General features: G+C 41.6%; 1 protein-coding gene across 1 annotated transcript in view; it reads left to right on the top strand.

Annotated features, from left to right (window-relative positions):
* Positions 1 to 19,117, top strand: part of PTPRC (protein tyrosine phosphatase receptor type C) — a 244,437-nt gene extending 225,320 nt beyond the window's left edge. The window contains exons 31-37 of the mRNA XM_088474077.1: positions 5,559 to 5,649; positions 7,995 to 8,125; positions 11,400 to 11,534; positions 13,256 to 13,381; positions 14,625 to 14,800; positions 15,250 to 15,385; positions 16,126 to 19,117. Of these exons, the coding sequence (XP_088330203.1) occupies positions 5,559 to 5,649; positions 7,995 to 8,125; positions 11,400 to 11,534; positions 13,256 to 13,381; positions 14,625 to 14,800; positions 15,250 to 15,385; positions 16,126 to 16,371 (1,041 nt within the window). The 3' untranslated portion in view covers positions 16,372 to 19,117. The remainder of the gene's footprint in view (positions 1 to 5,558; positions 5,650 to 7,994; positions 8,126 to 11,399; positions 11,535 to 13,255; positions 13,382 to 14,624; positions 14,801 to 15,249; positions 15,386 to 16,125) is intronic.
* The last annotated feature ends 1,824 nt before the right edge of the window (positions 19,118 to 20,941 follow it).

Raw genomic sequence — 20,941 nt, forward strand, 5'->3', positions numbered from 1 at the left:
CCAACCCCAACTGGATAAACCATTTTTTGTGGAAGTGGATGCCTCTTTGGTGGGTGTAGGGGCGATATAATCCCAAATTTCCAGTGACGGGAAGAAACAACCATGTGGTTACTTCTCTCGCAAATTTTCCTCTGCAGAGAAAAACTATACGATTGGAGATCAAGAACTCTTAGCTATGCGTCTGGCGTTAATGGAGTGGCGTAATCTGTTGGAGGGGGCTAAGTTTCCAGTTACCATTATTACTGACCATAAAAACTTAATTTACCTTCAGACGGTTCATCGCTTAAATGCCAGGCAGGCCCGCTGGTCATTGTTTTTCTCAAGATTTAACATTAAGCTTCAATTTTGCCCCGGTAATTTGAACAAAAAAGCGGATGCTCTCTCACGGCCTTTTCTACTCGACACACAGGAAGAAGATCATCTGAGATCTTTCCCAATCCTGGATCCTTTGGTCTTCGCTTCAACTCAAATATTGACTCCGCCTCCGGGGAAAATTTTTGTGACTCCCGAATTACGGAAAAAGTTGTTAATCTGGGCTCATAGTTCTCTATTTGCTGGGCATTATGGTATTTTCAAAACATACAAGTTTCTTCAGCGTTCTTATTGGTGGCCCTCGATGAGAAAAGATGTTCAAGAATTTATTTTGTCATGTGTAAAATGCTCACAGCATAAAGTTTGTCGCAAAAAGGTGAAGGTCTTCTACGCCCGTTACCCGTTCCTACTATTCCTTGGACCCATATATCCATGGATTTTATCTCTGAGCTTCCACGCTCCAAAGAACATAACACCATATGGGTAGTGGTGGATCGTTTTTCAAAAATGGCGCATTTTATACCATTAGTAGGTCTGCCATCTGCTCCCCATTTGGCAAAAATTTTAGTTAAAGAGATTTTTAGATTACATGGTCTTCCAAGAGAGATTGTTTCCGACCGTGGAGTCCAATTCATAGCCAAGTTTTGGAGAGCCTTATGCAGCGCTTGTGGAACCAAATTAAAATTTTCATCAGCTTACCACCCACAAACTAACGGGCAAACCGAAAGGGTTAATCAGGAACTGGAGACCTTTATAAGACTTTTTGTGTTCTCTTCACAGGATGATTGGGTGGACTTACTACCTTGGGCCGAGTTTTCACATAATTTCAAGTACCACACTTCCTCCAATTCCACACCTTTTTATACTGTGTTTGGTAAACATCCCCGGATTCCAGATTTCCAACATTTACCTTCGGTGGAGGTCCCTGCAGTTACTGACGTCGTAGAATCTTTTTCAACCATTTGGAAGAAGATCCATGCCTCGTTGAAACAATCATCCAAGAATTATAAAAGATTCGCTGACAGATGACGGGTCGCAGTTCCTCTGCTGAGAGTTGGAGATAAAGTCTGGGTATCTACTAGGAACATCTGACTGAAAGTTCCCAGTATGAAGCTGGCCCCACGCTTCATTGGTCCGTACCGCATTCACAAAGTGATCAACCCTGTTGCGTATAAATTGGAACTCCCACCTGAATTGAAGATATCTAATACCTTTCATATCTCTCTATTACGACCTTTGGTGTTAAATCGGTTCCAAACCACCTCTCCTAAATTACCTCAAGTACAAACTTCTCAAGGTACAGAATTCGAAGTTGGGAAGATTCTGTATTCTCGATTTAGATCCAACATTCTCCAATACCTCATTGATTGGAAGGGTTATGGTCCTGAGGAAAGGGCCTGGATCAGAGCCACAGATGTTCATGCACCTCAATTAATTCGAGCCTTCCACATCAAATTTCCTGGCAAGCCTGGTGGGTGCCTGGTGTCCACCCTGAAAGGGGGGGGGGTACTGTCAGAGTTCAGCCAGGGATCGGCAGTCCCTTACCGTCCCGCCAGCTTCCTCTGACTTCCCGGGCAGTCGGGCGGCTGGCGTGGTGACGTGGGAGGAGCTGAGCATTCACCCTATAGCTGTGGTGTCAGGCGACCCGGTGAGCGGGGATCACAGTTTCCGTCATGGGCGCCGCCATGACACTTTTCCTATGTCAGTACTTCCTTCCCTGGGTGGCCTGGTTGGTCAGCTGACGCTGTGGGCCTATCAGCAGGCTTCCTGGGGTATGTATCTGGCTCCTGTGCTCCAGGTAGTTGCCTGAACAATCATTGTCGCCGCTAGTGTAACTAGAGGAGTCTCGTTCCAGTTTCCCGTGCTTCCAGTGTGTTTCTTCCAGAAGCTTCTAAGCGATTTCACCACAGTGCCTTTACTATCAACAGCCTGTGTGCAAGTTTAACCTCCATCTCTCCACAGTGCCTTTACTAATCAACAGCCTGTGTGAAAGCTAACCTCCATCTCATCACAGTGCTTTCACCATCACAGCCTGTTTGCAAGTGAACCCTTCATCTCACCGCAGTGCTTTTACCATCACAGCCTGTTTGCAAGATAACCCTTCGTCTCACCGCAGTGCTTTTACCATCACAGCCTGTTTGCAAGTTAACCCTTCGTCTCAACGCAGTGCTTTTACCATCACAGCCTGTTTGCAAGTTATCACTTCGTCTCACCGCAGTGCTTTTACCATCAAAGCCTGTTTGCAAGTTAACCCTTCATCTCATCGCAGTGCTTTCACCATCACAGCCTGTGTGCAGGTTAACCCTTCGTCTCATTTCACCCTAGTGCATGAACTCTGGAACGGCAATCCGGTATATACTTCGTGGGATATCCAGCTGTTACCTCAGCCTACCAATAAATCTCCACACTTCTCTAGCCAGCATGCCTTTCTCCAGTCAGGAGTTCTATCCCACTCCCCACGTGCCTATTCCAGGCATTACCCTTGGGCCACGGGTGTTTTGATTCTCTTTTCCCTGCAGGCCTTGGTCACCAAGTCAAAGGACCGCGACCTGCTTACAGGGAGCCGCACAAGCCCATATCCGCTTGGAGGGGTCAATGGCGAACACCTCCTTGTGAGTTAGACTCCGCACCATTGACTAGGTCTAGCCAACGACCAAGACTTGTGGATGCGGAGATCATACGTCCAGGCCCCTCGCCTTCGCCTCCTCCCACAGCCTCAGACTTCGGCTTTCAAAAACCCGCCTCCCAGCGTGACAACTGTTTCTTATGATATTTACTTACTTCTTCATTAAATGTTTTTTTGTCCAGAATTCTCTGGACAATTCTACACTAGCTGTATTGCCAGGAATGTATCAAACATAAAATTACCATCTCATTACATTTTTATGATGAATAACACTTAAAATTATCTGTCCAACCATCCAACGAGTTGGCGAGATGGAACAAAAATCTGGTAATGTATAGGAGCAATTGACAATCGATCATTTAATTCCACATACCAGGAATGGACAAAACTGGTCACTCAGACAAACTGGTTACATACGTTTGATATAACCAATTTGTTTGAATTATCATTTTTGTCCATTTTCCAGCTTTTGGGGCAGCTTTAGTGGCAGAGCCCCCAACCAATGTTCTTTGCAGTCTCAAATGATCTGGAAATGTGTTAAAATGTTTAATGAGGGCTCCACCCTTAACCACTTGCCTGGCATTGTCACAATTTTCCGACCACACCAACCAGTTCTTTATCTGCTCTGGTTGCAAAATTTCCACCATTCAGATAAACATGAGGGCAGCTGCAGGAAGAGAATCTTCCCACAGCTACAGCTCTCAGAGGTACCGTCCAGGCCCTCTGCTTACCTGTACACTCTCCATAGGCAAATGCAGGGGGGGTTTCCGTCTGCCTGGAAACCTCCCTCCCCAGCACACACCATGACCACAATAGAAATAGTAATATAATAGAATGTTACTAGTGCTGCATGTTCTTCTCAGTATCACAAATTAAATGATTAGCACCAACTGTGGATCTTTTAAAATGTGTCAGCCAGTAATAAATATACCTGTGCACCAACTAGGAGATCAAGAAAACATGCACTGTTAGGGGTGCACTGCTATAGACTATCAATAGGGTTAATAATTAATACTGTATAATAATACACTATCCAGTACATAAGGAGACTGATATGTACATATATGTCCTGGGCAGTGCTAAGGGCCTGATTCAGAGCCGCTTGTAAGCGGCCGCTCGTTCGTTTCGACCGATGTTCGCACAACTGCGCATGCGTACGGATTTTAATACGCATGCGCGAACCAGTCAGTGCGCCCAAAAATCGTGTGCTCGCAAAATAGCGAATGCCTGCTAATTTGAGTGACAGAATGAGGCGTTTGTGGGTGGTAACAGGGGAAGGTGCTTGAAAACGGGGTGGAGATCCGAACGCAGGCATGCCAAACGGTCAAAACGGGCGTTTAATGGGAGTGCATAATTACTAAAGCAGCGTCATCGACCACGTCACTTGGTTGTTTTATAGTCAGAACTGCTCGCATGATTGTGGTAGGAAAAACCAACCACAAGAATAGCGAGCAGTTCATACGCCGTCCGATGTACTCGATTAATCTAATAAATAGCGGAGATGACGTATGATGCGAGCGGCCAGGGGGGCGTTTTTTTCAAAATTACGTTTGCATGTTTTGTTCGCTTGTTCAGACATAGAGGTGTGAACAGACCGCAAAGAGCGAACGGTTAATTTAAATAGCCAGCCCATTTTTCTGGACGAGCGAGCGCAAATAGCGTTCGGCTCTGAATCAGGCCCTAAGTTCTTTTGCTGCTCCCTCAGACTCCCGGCCTTGCTCCAATGTCTCAGGAATAGTGCCCATATCTGAAAAAAAACATTCTGCTCAGACAGGATGGACCTAATGCCGCATCTAATGGCTTACTGTGATCGCTGGTCCAGTATATTCTGGAATTATGCAACACAATATACTTTGTATGTAACATATTAAAGCTGGATAAGTGCTAATTATGCCCTCTGTATGGACAGGTCACACTCACTCTAAAATCAAGCGTTTGGAAACCCCACTCTAGAAATCCTGCGTTTGCCACTGCTCTCCCCCATGTCTGCTGTGCTGCCGATCACTGCTGATCAGTCAGCAAAGCAGGACCCCCCACCCAGCGGCTGTATATTAAATGAACCTCCCCCTCACCCCCTTTGAGTACCTGGTGCCTGAAACTGGTGTCAAATTGAAGGGCGTGATGGTCGCGATGTTTCAATGGTGGTTCCGGTGTTTGAAAACCCCAATTTTTTTACAAATCTTAAGAAAAATAAATCTTTTTTCTTTTTTTTTTTTTTTTATTAAATCATTTTGGATAACTTGAATTTCATGTTCCTCACCTAATTCACAATTTCGGAGCAGTTTTTAGAAAAAAAAATCGTCCATTAAGTGGTTGAGTGATGCTGTTCAATTTAACATTGCGCAATGAATTTATTCTAGCAAATTACAATTTTAACACGTTTAATACAATTTTATTTTTTCTTCAATTACAGAGTGCACAGCTTAGAGGTATTAGTGCCCCCAGCAAGTGTTCACTTAGGTTGCATATTGTGGAAGTAAAAGAGCTAAACACTTATTGTAATGATAACACATCTTCTGATGACATATGTATTTTTTATGGCCTAGTGATAAATAATGTTATCTTAATAAATAGTCCAAAAGAATAACAGTGATGATACATATGAAATTTATATTTTCAGCGATTACCATCATATAAAAACTGGAGACCGCAAGGCAGAGGGAACCATCAAGATAACAAAGACAAGAACCGCAATTCCTCAGTTATTCCATGTAAGTGACACAATCAATCTGGTGGGTTCTCTGTGTATATCGTATATAGAACATATCACTTTTGATATATGTTCCCTTCTGCAGTAGGGAAGTAGTAGGTTGATCATGGAACAAAATAAAGGAAATTATTTTTTTTCATATAGGTCTGTTAGCTTTTAACCCAGTAAGGGGCCTATTCAATATTGGGGGCCATAGGAAGAAGCTGGTCTCTGGGAACCAATGCCATCTCAAGTTGGTATAGGTCCCCGCAGGCTACCCTATATGGGGCATAACAAAGGGGTTTGGTGCCCAGGGCAAGCTGGAATAAACGGCACACCCCCCCATTATGTGACCTGGGCTTATTGCCCAGGATCACTTATAGCTTCAGGAGCACCGGTCTAATGCCCGCCTATCGGTGCCACAGGCCTAAAGCCTGATCACCCTCATGGGGCCTAGTACCTGACAACCTGGTGGTCTAGGGAGGAATTATTGGTGGGTAGGCCTCATAGAGGGCTTACCTGTCCGGTGGGAGAGGCTGCAGTGGAGAGTTTCATTAGCACTTTTACTTTCCCACCACTGCAGCACTTACCGATCCACAGCCGCATTCTTTTGGCGGAGCTCTTCTCTCTTGAGCCCGGCTTCTTCTGGCCTCTTCCACGGCTGCCAGGGCTCTTTGCACAAAATCTTCACCCGCCGCCACTGAACTGACTCTTCCACCCAGTGATGTCTGACATCAGATGGGCATCTCTAAGCACTGGAAGGTGAGAGAGTCATTTGCATATTTTCACAGTTGTGATCCATGAGAGATCGCAGCTGCAAGGGCATTTGAGTCCATCTTTGAATCAGGCCTCTAATCGGTGTAAGAGAAAATCCAAATGATGATGCATAAAATAAGACACAATGGGGTAGATGTATGAAGCAATGATAAGATTGGAGAAGTGTTCCAGTGGAGAAGTTGCCCATGGCAACCAATCAGCTTTAAGTTTGCATTTATCAGGCACATTCTATAAAATAATAGGTAGGAGCAGATTGGTTGCCATGGGTAACTTCTCCACTGGCACACTTCTCCACTCTTTTCCGTGCATAATACATCTACCCCAATCCTCCTAACCTGACTTCTTGTGTAGGCCTAAGAGGTGTGTTGTTTTTTTTATTTGTTTGTTCCATTCTGCATGTAAATGTTAGCATAGGTGCACCCAAATAACCACATCTGGAACTTGTTTGCGAGTTCTAGGGGCTGTACCATAGGTCAACCACATAATTATGGAAACCAGCTACTGTACTATAGATGAAAGAAACCTATCAAATCCTTTTCTATGACCAAGAAGGGATAACAAAAAAATTAACCAAATCCGATGCAAAACATTTTTGAAATGAGAATGAGGAGTAAGTTTACCAAATCAAAATATTTTGCATAGAAATGTAGGAAGTTTATGGGTAAGGATTCTTGCAGAGATAAAACATTGAGACAATTAGACTTGGCTTATTTATATTCATTACTTATTGATGTCCTACTGTATCCACTAAACTCTGCTCGTGACCATACGTGTAGATGTTGCATAGTTACATAGTTCTTAATCAACATGAGCAAAGAAGTCATCCTGTAATAATGTTAAACATATGCACTGTGGCCTATATGGGCTCTTACTGATACTTAATAACCCACAATGTAATGTACAACTAAAAACCTATTGATGAGATGGAAACCTATGGAAAATTCCAATACATCTAGGGTTTTTTTCACAGAAGAAAACACTAATGATTTAGACTTTTTATATGGGAATCTTGTATATTTAATGATGAGTTTAAAGAAAAACAGTGGGCCTGATCCAGCTTGGATCGCAGTTGTTAATGCGTACGCTATCGGTCGATTGTTGCGTACTGCACATGCATATGCATTGCAGTGCGCGTGCACGAACTCGCCATTCCGAATGCACGGACACCACGGACTCCACGCAGGCATTAGCAGAGATTGATTGACAGGCAGAGAGCGTTTGGGGGTGGTGACGGGGGGGGGTTGTTGGGAAACCGCAGGCGTGCCTGTGCGTTTGAACTCCGTTGCATGGACTGTGCATAAATTAGCCTGAGGTCTGACCTGCCGCAATGATGGGTGTGGGTTCGATGTCATTCGATGTGTCCGATGTTTGCCCTGGTTTGGACAGTGCTATAAATATGAGCATAGGCAGAGGGCGTGTATATGTTAGTCTTGCGACGGCATTGTGAATGAAGCATTTGCATATATTCACCTAGGACCTGCCTACAGAATTGCACACAAGTTAGCAACTGCAATCCAAGCTGAATCAGGCCCAGTGTTGCACATATGACTGATGCCACACTGACTGTATTTCTCTTTTGTATTAATCCAGATGAATTTAACCGAGTTCACATTAAGGTGGACGATGAACCAGAAAATGACCATACAGAGGGTTCCGAGCACTCTTCAGATGAGGATAGTGAATGTGAAGATACTATCTACATCAATGCATCATACATAACAGTATGTCAGTTTCCAATTATGGGAACAATGTGTCAAAAATAATGTATATACTGTTTATATTCTAGTCTGCCAACACAAGCGAGCAGAGCAAGAATAAGTAAAGAATTATGTGAAAGATCTGAGTTCTGAATATATTGGCATATTGGGGTGCACCATGGTGCAGTATTCACTAAAATAAACTCTCCTGTTTGTATGTTTGCTAGTCCTGGATCTACATATCACTGTCCTTTATGGGTGTGGAAGCTGATGTTCAGAATGACGACACCAAAATATTAACATGGATGGGAGGTCAACATATCAAATGTCAGAATTGCCAGAATGTCGACATGTTGATAGTTGGCATGTCGACCATCCAGTTTTCCATAGCGGTCTTAACTAGCCCTAACCTAAAACTAACCCTAACACTAACCTTAAAATCAACTGTCGACATTCACAATGTCGATATTCGACCTCCCATCCATATCGACATTCTGAATGTCGACATTCTGAATGTTTACATTCTCTGTAAATGGAACTGGACAAAATAAAGTAGATTTTGGGAGTAATGCTAGCAGGTATGTGCGGTGAGGTCAATGGCTGGGGAGGCACACATGGAGATGGGTCTGATTGCTTCAAGCCTGTCTCACCCCCTACTCACTGTAACTCTCCCCTCACTACACTAAGCTTCAGTGTCCATTGATTCTCCTACCTGCAACACTGTGTATTTTCTTGCTGCTGCTGACTGAGATCACATCTCTAAACACTGCAGTACACTTCCTGCTCACATGACACATCGAAGGTGTCCATCAGTGCTCAAGGACCACCCATACTCAGAGGCATGCCTCTATTAGCTTTCTTTTTGCAAGCAGTCTAACTATACAGAAGCGAGGCTGAGCTGTTGCTGTCAGGGGCACAGAGAAGGGGGGAGCGGGTACAATTTGCCCGGGCTTCTAGAGGGGCCTGGTGCAACCCCCCCTCCCTCCTCTTTCCCTCGCAGCAGCCCAGCACACACCATGTGCTGGGATGGAGTGGGAGATTGCAGTGGCTGCTGCTTAGCAGCCGTGAGCAATCTCCTATGCCTGAGGGGGGAGCGATCACACTGGACAGAGGCGCTGCAAAAGTGTTATTGTTTTTTTTCATCTCAAGGGGGCTTGGCCATGCCTCACGTGATTAGGCCACGCCCCCTCTTTACCTGGGCCCGGCGGCGCTCTCTACGACCCTGGTTCCTCCCTCATCTCCAGTCTCCCTGCAGTCCCAGGGAGCTACACAAAGCTTGTCAGTGTTAACTATAAAAATGATTACAATAAAAAAGATGTTTATAAGTTATAAATATATTGTTTTATTCTAATCATTTTTATATCAAATCTCAGGAGTATCACAGGGGAGACTCTGCCTACCCTGACTGCACGACCTTGAATGCTATCCATAGATGTGTGCAGGGTCTTCGTGAGGGACATACACGAATAGCCACATCCCTGACGTACTGATGTACTTAGTTTATGAAATGTCTCAGATAATACATATATACTGTATGTCTTATCACTATAATTCTGCATACATGTTTGTAATGCACACTGCAACTGCATTAAGCACAACTGCTAACAGGTAACATCAATTTGTGAAATCCTCCAAATAAGAAAGTAACATGAACCCATTTGTTCTATGTGTAAGCTTTGATTGAAGGATATCTGGAGTTAAAGTTGTCATCAAAATGAGTCAACCTAACTGCCGATTACATGCACATTCTTTCTTCCACAATCACATCATTTGTGCAAATAAAAATACATGAAAAAACTCTCTAATTGCTCTTAATGTATAACAATTAAGAACTGGTGCAATCCCTCTACTTTGAGGGAGTATAGCTCTGTGACCACATCATTGTATTCCCCCTTTCCCTGTAATACAACGCCATGATTCCTGGCCTTGTAAAGTGGTGTGTGGAGCACAGATTCAGAGAGAGTTTCCAACTGTTCCCAGGGGCTAAGATACTCACCTGAGATTTGGAAGTTTCCTGGATGTTCTGAGAGAGTAGGCATATATGACTCAGGGCTGATTATCGTTCTAAAACCAGGTGGACCGGGTGATTGTATCTGACCATTTGACAAACATGACGAGCTGATATTGTGTTTAAGTATTTCTGATCATCTGTCTGCAATTCTGCCCATAGTTAATTTAAAAGCATCAACTTTGTGACAAGCTTTATTACAGATAATTGTTCGGATCATAAGGATAAATCACTAGTGTTAAAGTTGTTTGGATCCTGAGTGAAATTGTTCAGGTCTGTACCTAGCATTAGCCAGAAATTCAAGCATTCTCTGGTAAGTGGCAGGTAGTCAGCGTTTGGGGGAGGTAATGGGAGTGGTTGAAAAACGCAGGCATGTCGGACCGTTTAAACACTATTTTCTGGGAGTCCATAAATTAGCCACTGCATCCTTGCTTCAGCAAGGAGAACCCTCTCCATGTCTGGAGACCTGCTATGTCTGCAACAGCTTAGACTTAAGCTGGCCACACACTAGACCAACTTACATCCAACCAGCCAACTTGTTGATTGGTTGGAATGAAAATCTGTTAAGGAATGAAAGCAAATGACAATCAGCAATTTGCTCCCAAATGCCGGAAAATTAACAAAAACTGTTGTTTAAACAAATAGTTTAGATCAAACATTTAACAAACTTGTCTGACGACCATTTTCATCTGTTTTCTGGCATTTAGGAGCAAATTGCTGATCATCATTTACTCCCATACCTTACCAGATTTTCATTCCAACCAATCAACTAGTTGGCTGGTTGGATGAAAGTTGGTCTAGTGTGTGGGCAGCTTTACTCAGAAGGTTGATGGTCGCCTGATCTGCATTCGATGTTTCTGGTTTTGTGCGTGAGCACTGGATGTGAGATGCTTTCAGAGGGCGGTTCTAAGCATTGGACGGCAAGAGAGTCATTAGAAAATTTTAGCAATTGCGATCAGTAAGAAATCCATTATGAGCCCATTATGAGAAAACAATGGTGTATCCAGTGCAATATTACCACTTTATACTTAGGCTTTAGGATCTTTGCATGAATCTAGGCCTTGTCTTTCAGGATACTATTATATAATATATTAATACGTACTGTTGTGAACGCTTGTTTATGAATAAATTATTTGTCCTGAAAGCACATAGTTGGATCACAATGTGCTATGTAAAATAAAAAATTTAGAAGGCATAATTTAATTTCCCAGGAATTCAGACATTTTGAGAACTAGGCCCTAATTGTCAGATAAATAGCAGCTAATTTATTTTATTTTCTTCTCTTTTCAGGGTTACTGGGGTAAGCCAGAAATCATTGCAGCCCAATCACCTCTAAAACACACACTTCCTGAATTCTGGAAAATGATATTTCAGAAGAAAATAAAGGCAGTTGTTATGCTGTCTACAACTAAACAGAATAACAGTGTGAGCATTTAAGTGTTTCTTTTTTATTTGACTCCTAAAAAATTGATTTAGGTGTATTAACTTTTTGTGTCAAATAATTGGCAAGCTTTTAGAGACATCTATTTTTTCCACCACTTCTACATTATTATTATTATTATTATTATTATTATTATTATTATTATTATTATTATTATTATTAATAATAATAATAATAATCATAATAATAATAATAATATATTTTTATAAGGCACCACTTAGCTCAGCAGCCCTGTACAATGGGGAGAAGAGTATATATAACTGTGATGACAAATGATGAAAAAAATGAAAATATGGACATACTGGAAGCATAAAATCACTAGATAACCAAAAGCCAGGAGCATAAACACACAGAGATATAATAAAAGGTGACAAGAATGTACAGGAGGAGAAGATGGGGTAGGCAAGAAAGGAGAAAAGTAAAATTAAGGGGGGTGACTGAGACAAGAGATGGTGACTGAGTGAGGTGAAGGTGTAAGGAAGGTGAACCATTGGAGGAGGCATTCAGAGACTGACAGGTAAGCTTAAATGAACAGAAACATTTTTAAAGAGCACTTGTAGCATTGGAAGCTGGTGGACAGCCTTATAGGGCATGGGACTGAGGCCCTCATTCAGAGGCGGTCGCTCGGGAGCGATCGGTCGCACCCAAAGTGATCGACAATATGCAAAACGAGCGCTCAATCGCTACGCACATCATAACTGCGGAAACACCCACAACAATGAAAGCACACCTCCAATCTCCACGGGCTAATTCAGAGTCGGTCCCAGGCGGCAACCTAAGTCAGCACGATTAACACCTGTTACATTGTTAATTGCCTACAGACATCGGTTGAGGCCGAAACCATCGCCTGCACTCGCAATGCTTAGGGTAGACTCTGGGATACCTTTAGCACTGCGAGCAGTAGCATCGTTATTGCAACGAGATGACGTGTGTGGTGACTCGCTCAGTAATATATGCACGCCCTTAAAACGCCATTTTTAAGGTCAACCACGCCTGCGTTCACGCCACCACACCCCCGTTCACAAGCACCTTCCCCTGTAACCACCCACAAAAACGGCACGAAATGTCAATCACAGGTACGACCTCGTAGTGACTAGCGAGCAAGAGGATTGCAGTCGGAAAGACAGGCTTGCACATGCGCACTGCCATGTGTACGCATGCGCAGTTGAAAAAAACATCACTCGCTACGTCCAATCGCTCCGTGCGACCGCCTCTGAATGAGGTCCTGAGTTCCATAATAGAGGAGCAGCAGAAGAGATGGAGGCAGTAGATCAAAACGGTTAGCAGTGGAAAGGTGAGGCAGTGGTCATTGGCAGAGAGGACGGGAGGGAGGGTAGATGAATATGATTTAGGGGAGGGGGGAGCTGAGGACTTTATAGGTGAGGTGAGGGTGATAGCTTTCAGTTGGATTCTATACAGGATAAGGTACCAGTGCAGCAATTTACAGATATTCTTAGATTTTGACTATTCTAAAAGATATTCCTGAAGGTCTCATTTGAAGTGTGATTGTAGTGTTTTGCGTGGTTTATGTATGGTACCTGCTAGATGAATGTTGTATGCTGTTCCCCACCTGTCCAGTACTGTGCATGACCATGGCACATTCCAAATAATAATAATGTCATTATGTAGCAGTTTCTTGGCATGTTGTAACTGTGATGAGGCACTAATGTATGAGCGTAGCACCACCATATTTGTGTTTCTGCAGGAAGATTCTTGTGCTCCATACTGGAAAGAGAAAAGTCAGTCATATGATGATCTTGAAGTAGAATTAACTAATGAGAATTCACGTGGCACCTATACTGAACGTTGCTTTGAGATCAGACGTAGCAAGGTGAGATAACCTACTTTTCTATTCTATTGCAATTCTTATCTGACGACATCTACAGTATGATTGTCCTTCAACCTGCTCTGCAATCCTATTATAAATATATCAAATAAGACAGAACATATGTCAAGTTCGTATAATTGACATATTTACATTTTAAAAGATGTTTACCTCCTAGTTAAACTGTTTCATAGTGTTAGTCATGTGACCACAACGGCCCGTGTTTTGAAGATTCTATTGATTAAATAACAAAGCACTGATGCTTAGCGGATATGATTAATAAGCATCAACACAATTGTTATACTGATCCTGTTACACATTGTAATGTTATAGGAGCTAGACGTTTTCTATTTCCATTTACCTGAACTGTAAAGGTAACAGTACTTACAGTTACATGTACCCAGTATTAATAATACCCCTTTCAGACATACTGAGATTCCCGGGATTTTGGCCTGCCTCGGCCAAAATTCCCGGGTCTCATGTCTGTGTGAAAGGTATCTACCCGGGAACACGTTCCCGGGTAGCCGCCCCTGCAATCGACCAGGGTTTTTCCCGGGACTTAAGTCCCGGGAAATTACCCTGCTTCTGTCTGAATGGTGCTACCCGGGAATTTACTACTCCCGGGCAGCATCAAGCAGCTTTGACATGTAGCTGACAGCGCAGAGCGTTCTATAGGACGCTCAGCACTGCTGCTTTGAGCTGACAGTGCAGAGCGTCCTGTAGGACGCTCAGCGCTGCTGCTTTGAGCTGACAGCGCAGAGCGTCCCATAGGACGCTCAGCGCTGCTGCTTTGAGCTGACAGCGCAGAGCGTCCTGTAGGACACTCAGCGCTGCTGCTTTGTTTGAGCTGACAGCGCAGAGTGTCTTATAGGATGCTCAGCGCTGCTGCTCACCACCCCCAGTACCGGCCGGCTGTGCCACAGCGGGCCGCCCGTACTCCCGCTGGACCACCAGGGAATTAAAATAAATGTTAAAAAAATTATAATAAAAAAAAAACTGCATTACGATTTGCCGGCTTTTGGTTGGGAGGAGCAGACGGCAGAAAAGAAGCAGGTAAGCAGAAAAACCCTGCTCTTGTCTGAAAGGGGTCTACCTGGGAATTTCCCGGGTAGACACTGTAGTGTGAAAGGGGGGTCTCGACCAAATACCCGGGAATTTGCACAGGAGAAATTCCCGGGTATGAGCAGGAAATTTCCCGGGTTGTATGTCTGAAAGGGGTATAATACTCAGCATCTCTTTGTGCTTTTAGAGGAAAGATGTAAGGAAGGTCTCTCAGTTCCATTATGAACAGTGGGAGGATGATCTCTCCAATGAGACCAAAGAGCTGCTGGAGATGATTGAGAAGCTGAGAAAGGATATTCCACCCATAGGCATGAAGGAACAAAGCAGGCATGACAAATCAGTCCCTCTTCTTGTTCACTGCAGGTAATTCTAAGTCTTAGCTAAGCATAATGGTATTGTTAGGCTTCAAACAAGTTTTTCATTTGTAGGATGAGACAATCACAGGAGATAAAATGCTGAAGAGCTTTTAAATATTCTCATCGTGCAAAACAAAATCTAGATAAGTTCTCAGATTGTAGAGTTTATCCTGAGCATTGAGGGATCCCCCATCATGAATACTCCCATCAGGAGTCCACAAGTCCTTTTGCTTCGCTGTTGGAGTAATAACATAGAACTATCATGTTACACCGAGTTTGCCCATCTTATAACATGTCCACCTTCATGTGTGTTGGTGTGACGTAATGTGAATCACGTCTAGTTATCTATATACATAACAGAACACAGATGTTGTCTGAGGTTAAGATTTTCAATGCTGTGTATATAAAAACAGATTACAGTACATCAGTAATCTCTTTATTTGCTGCTTTCCCCAGTGATGGATCTCAGCTGACAGGGACGTTTTGTGCTCTGTGGAATCTTATAGAAAGTGCCCATGTTGAAGGAGTCACTGATGTCTTCCAAACTGTGAAAAATCTCCGTAGACAGCGCTCAGGGATGATGTCTTCTTTTGTAAGTATATGATAAGTACAAACAGTGATTTAAAGAATGGGGAAGAGGTTATCAGTTTCTAATAGTTTCAACTAGGGATGTGCAGGCTCGGATAGGTTCGAGTTTGCACGTGGAGTTCGGATTTTTCCCTCCAAAAAAACGGAACTCAGAAAGAGGCAAAACGTCATCTTACATGGACGAACATCATCATTCCTGGACTTTTGTCCTGGAATGATGATGTTCGTCCATGTAAGATGACGTTTTGCCTCTTTCTGAGTTCCGTTTTTTTGGAGGGAAAAATCCGAACTCCACGTGCAAACTCGAACCTATCCGAGCCTGCACATCCCTAGTTTCAACATTTATTTTCTATATATATTACCATGTATTAATATAGCAGTGACATACTCCTCAGTGGTCACACAATTTAATATGATTGTACTGTATGCATTCCTTACACAAATGTTATCTGTCACTATGGTTAGTAAGTAGATAACATTATGGGAATCATTGATTTGAGGGATTTTTCTGATTGTCATCTTTGTGAAGCCATCACACCACAGTCCATAGAGAGCATTTCTACTTATGTAAAGCTACTTATGTAAAGCTATGTCAGGGCTAAATTAGATTACAGTTAGCATCAGTTACTACTCAAGATCTAGACAAGTAATTGTAAAAGTTATTTTACTGATAGGTGTATTCATAGTGGTAAATACATACCCCAGGTCATGTTAAATGCTATATGTTTTTTCTTCCATTTTCAGGAACAGTATCAATTCCTATATGACACCATAGCCAGCACTCTGCCTGCTCAGAATGGTCAGGTAAAGTCATCTATTCATCAAGACAAACTGGAGATACAGAACGAGCTGGAGAACAACATTCCAGATGTAAAGGAGGCGGCAGCCAGCAAACCGACCTCTGGAGAGGAGAACTCACCTAAACCTGAGAAGGATGAAACAGTCTCTAATGGACCCAGTGCTGAAGTGACACTGAGAATCGATGAATGATAACCACGATAGCTGTGATACAGAGAATAGGAAGCATGTTTAATCCTTGGGTCTATTTGGTCAACCAAGATGCTATCTCATGAACAAAGCCAGTTCCTTACCTTATATGTATAGGCAAATGTAAAGTGTATATTTTGTGTACATTATTTGCAGTGAAAAAGACATATGTATAGCTGCACGCATTTAACAGAACACCAGGAATTGAGAGGATACTTCTGCTCTAACTGCTGTTGAGCTATGCAACTCCCACAGCTTGTCCTGATGTGTCATATAGCATCATTATTTGGTTGTTTACCATGCATAAATGGTTAGGTCATTAGATAATACACTTATTTCCAAGCAGCAAAATGCTTCATCTCTGCCTGCTGCAGTTACTGGTTATATTGCTTATGAGATTACGTTTCTGCTCCAGATGCACCCATTTCATGTTCATTTATAAGACGTTAAGCTCATTCAGTGAGTGCGATAGGGAACTGCAGATAGGGCTAGCATGCATTCCTAGAGAATAATGTAGAAGAGTTATTGTCTGTGGTGATAATTACCAATACAAAGTCCCATAATTTATAAAAATTGGGTTTCAGTTCTTGAAATATACTAAATTTGAGCTCAGTAAAATGTTATTCATATTAGGGACATTCACTCCAAAGCAGAGAGTGGCAATAGATTTAGACAGATGGGGCAAGCCTTTGTATCTGCCTTTATGCATGTGCCTTATGTGCTGGTCCTGTTTTGGGATCATAAAAAATATGGAATGGTTCATTTTCTACTTTTAAGATTAGTATATACAGTATGGTATAGAACTGAAAGGTTAAAAGTGCTGCAAGTTAAGTTGATGATGCACAAAGTTCTGCAACATTTCTTGTAGTTTTAGCTTTGTATACATTGGAGTATATAAACTGTGGGCCTATTCTGCTTGCTTATGGGTGTCTAAGAAAGACCTTGTCCCTCTTCTGCGCTCCGCTCCCACCACTGCCTAGAACTCCTCCATTCCTGGACTGATGTGATCACAGTTGATCTAGCTATTCAACAAGTTGAAGTAAACATTAGCTTATCCTTCACTTCATCTATTTTGTTTTCTACTATAGAGATCATTGAAGTTAAAATAACGTACAGTATCTCCCAACATTCCACACTGAAAAATTAGAACATTTTAGGTCATGCCTCAATTATTAGGCACACTCCTAAACAGTGAAGCCCATCCTATTTTTGATGTAGACATAATGCACAGTAACTGCCCTAAGAAATATTAGACTTTTGGGAGAGATGGGGTACTGTATATAATATTTTATTCAGACATGTTGTATGCTCCTATATTAAAATATTCCGATTATGCTTATGCTTCAATATATGCTGCCACTAATAGATACATTTTTTTACATATATGTGTTGACTACTTTGTGCAAGAGTTGACTTCTGTTTATTCTTCTGTACTAATATACAGTGTTAGTGATGGCGTATGATCTTGATATGAAGCAGGGAATATGAGAGTAGCAACAAGCACGCAGACTGCCTTATTTATTTGTAATCCTAAAGCAGGAACAACAGTGGTTCCCAAACTATGTGCTGTGGCACCCTTGGGTGCCACGGGGCTCTTGAAGTGATTCCATGGCTTGGTGGTCCAGAAACGATTCAAATTATTTAGGCTCAAAGTGATAGGCCCAACCAGTGCTGTTGGCCTCCAAACATAAAATATATGGACAAACAGAAGCACAACCCTGTCCACCACCATATAACTAAACATAAGGATGACATATAAGCACAATTTACTAAATTTTTGCTGAATTTCTCAATAAAAAACTTTGGCCTAGGGGTGCCATGAAAAAAATGCTCCAGAGCCCCTTGATTCATGAAAGTGTTGCAACTACTAAGGTACAACATATAATTGCTCATTTATGACTGCATGCTTACAATGCAACCTTACACTCAACCTTAGACCTTTGCTCAGATGTGCCCAATTTTTAGGTTAAGCACATGTATTTCTGGAACATAGCTGTGTTTGTGGAGAGTGTAACGTTTGACCATCCGATGCGCAGAGTTATGTGGGTTTCTGGGTTTTCGCTGTTGAATATGTATTAGGTGCACAGACAAATGCATGACTTAGCTTTTTATGGGAAATGTAAATAATTTTTTGAGGTTGGAGTGGGCACTTTGCTACAGAGTGCACAGCCTTTTCTTCCCACTAAATGATTATTCCACCACTTCTTAGTGGGGGGAGATGATGCATTTTGTCCATTCCAGTTACACTTACAGTATATAGAAAGGGAATTGTAATGCAAACTTTAGCAAAATTAATAAAAACAGGCAAATGCACAAAAGTGATGCATCTAATGAAGACCATTTTTCCTTTTAGTTATGATTCATTTAAGACATAAATGAGGCTGAACCAAGCAGTGTTTTAGGAAAAACAATTTAGTAGTTTAGTTAATGAAGGGATTTTCCAAAAGTGTTAATAGGTCGGAGTTGGTGTTTTGCTCTTTTCATCATGCTTATATTCAGGTTGATCCGTAAACTCACAAAGCTAGGCACAGACTGAGTTTCTTGATACAGTTCCAAGGACCAGAAAGTGGACAAACACATGACAATGTAATAAGCAGATAAATAGGCACTCTTGGGCAAAGGAGCTTTTTTTGCAGTCAATAAATGAGCCTCACTGGTACTGGTGATATTTAAACATAATAATATAAGAATTTTTTAACTGTTACTGGAAAATTTATCATGGCATTTTGCTCTACAATGTTATCTTGTTATTCACATGTTCTTTTTTTATTTTTAAAAGCTTTTACTTTGTAATAAAAAAAAAGTTGAATTAAATATTTTTGTCTGAAGAACAAGGATCAGATAATATTTACTTGAGTATTCTGTGATAAAAATAGATTTGTAACTATTTAAAATGGGTTTATAAAGTTTTCATGATGAAGATGTTTCAAATAAATCTAATTTTGTATCATTTATCCAGTATGTTTATCTTTTTGGGAAATGAGTCCTTATCACAAACCTATTGTCTTATACCCATTTTCCACCAAAAGCCCGAGTCTGTCCTGGGATCTGGAACACTGTTCCAAGCCGGGTCAGACACAGGATTTACCCCATTCCCACTGTGGCACTGACCCAGGAATATCCCGGGTTGGCACCGTTCACACTGCACATGGGTGCAGAGCCGGCGCTTGGAGATGGTGTCATCACCAAGTGCTGGAAACTCCAGCTCTCCGCTGAACGCCAGACCGGAGCAGACCGGGGACCAGGGGTGTCATGCTGTGAAACTTGTTATGATATAAATCTCAATAAAAGATTTTACTTGGAAGACTGGTGAGTGCACCCCATTTTCTGCAAATTTATATATGTATATATATATATATATATATATATATATATAAAAAATCAAAGTGCGGATCTGTATGGATATGTTCAGAAAAAAATGGACATATAAAATGCAAACAGTATAGATGTTTATTGCCCCTTAGTGGAATGTATGGTGATTATTTATCCTGTTGAAATGGCACAGTATGATGGAATAACTGTCCCTACCTTGCCCTGCAAAGAGCGTTCCTTGTTAGCAAGCAGCCTGGGTTCCCGGTGCCTATCTTCTCCATGACTGCCGGGGTTGATGTTTTTGGCTTGTAGATATTAACTTGTGCCGTGGTTTGTGTTCAGTCCTTTCACCCATCTGAGCTGCCGCAGACCTGATTGTTGCAGTACGCCTTTGGGAGTTAATTACCATTTTCTGGGTGTTGATGTAGCTGGCGATGTATGCTGCTCTAGGTCTTTCCAAAGTCCTGCACTGCTGTGTGATCTAATCTGCTTGGTGAACTTTCAGACACAGGGAACTACAGGGAGAAATAGATGTTAGAAATCACTTGTATTCTAAAAACGTGTATGTCGCCCTTTCACCAACGCGTTTCATTACACAATGTAACTTTTTCAAGGTGATCGGACCACCTCTCTTGCACACCTTTATTTGGCTACAAATAACAGCAGTCCTGAATAACTATGTTAAAAAACTCTTTTAATGAAATCTTGAGTGAAAATTAATTTTAAAGACTTTAAAATGATTCATAAATATGAATCTTTTCTGAAATATTATGTAGCAGGGATTTGTAAACATTCTTTTAATGTTACAAATTTCATTGGTCACAATTTAACTGATACTTTATAACAGATCCATTCTATTTGAAAAAAGAATGTGACATAAATGTAAAGTTATAAAATAGATAAATATAAATAAATAAAAAAATAAAAATAAAATATACATAGATGTAAATGAATATATATATATATATATATATATATATAGTATTTAATAAATTAATATTCTAGTATTCTAGTGGGGTCTTAAAAGATTGTTTTTATTTTTATATCTTCAAAAATGAGCCCAGATCAAATTCCAAGTTTAAACCGTCTGGGTGTAGAGTTTTTATTCTGTAAATCCATTCAGTTTCCACCTTTGATATTTTTTCCAGAAAGTCAGAAAATTAAGTCCTTTGGGGTTTTTTTATGCACAGTAAGGAAATGATTTGATACACTGTGCGCGCAAGCCCTTTCCTTATATTATTAATGTGTCCCCTATTCTTAT

The sequence above is a fragment of the Taudactylus pleione genome, unplaced genomic scaffold (assembly GCF_031769625.1).
Source record: "Taudactylus pleione unplaced genomic scaffold, aTauple2 ptg000146l, whole genome shotgun sequence".
Taxonomy (NCBI): Eukaryota; Metazoa; Chordata; class Amphibia; order Anura; family Myobatrachidae; genus Taudactylus; species Taudactylus pleione.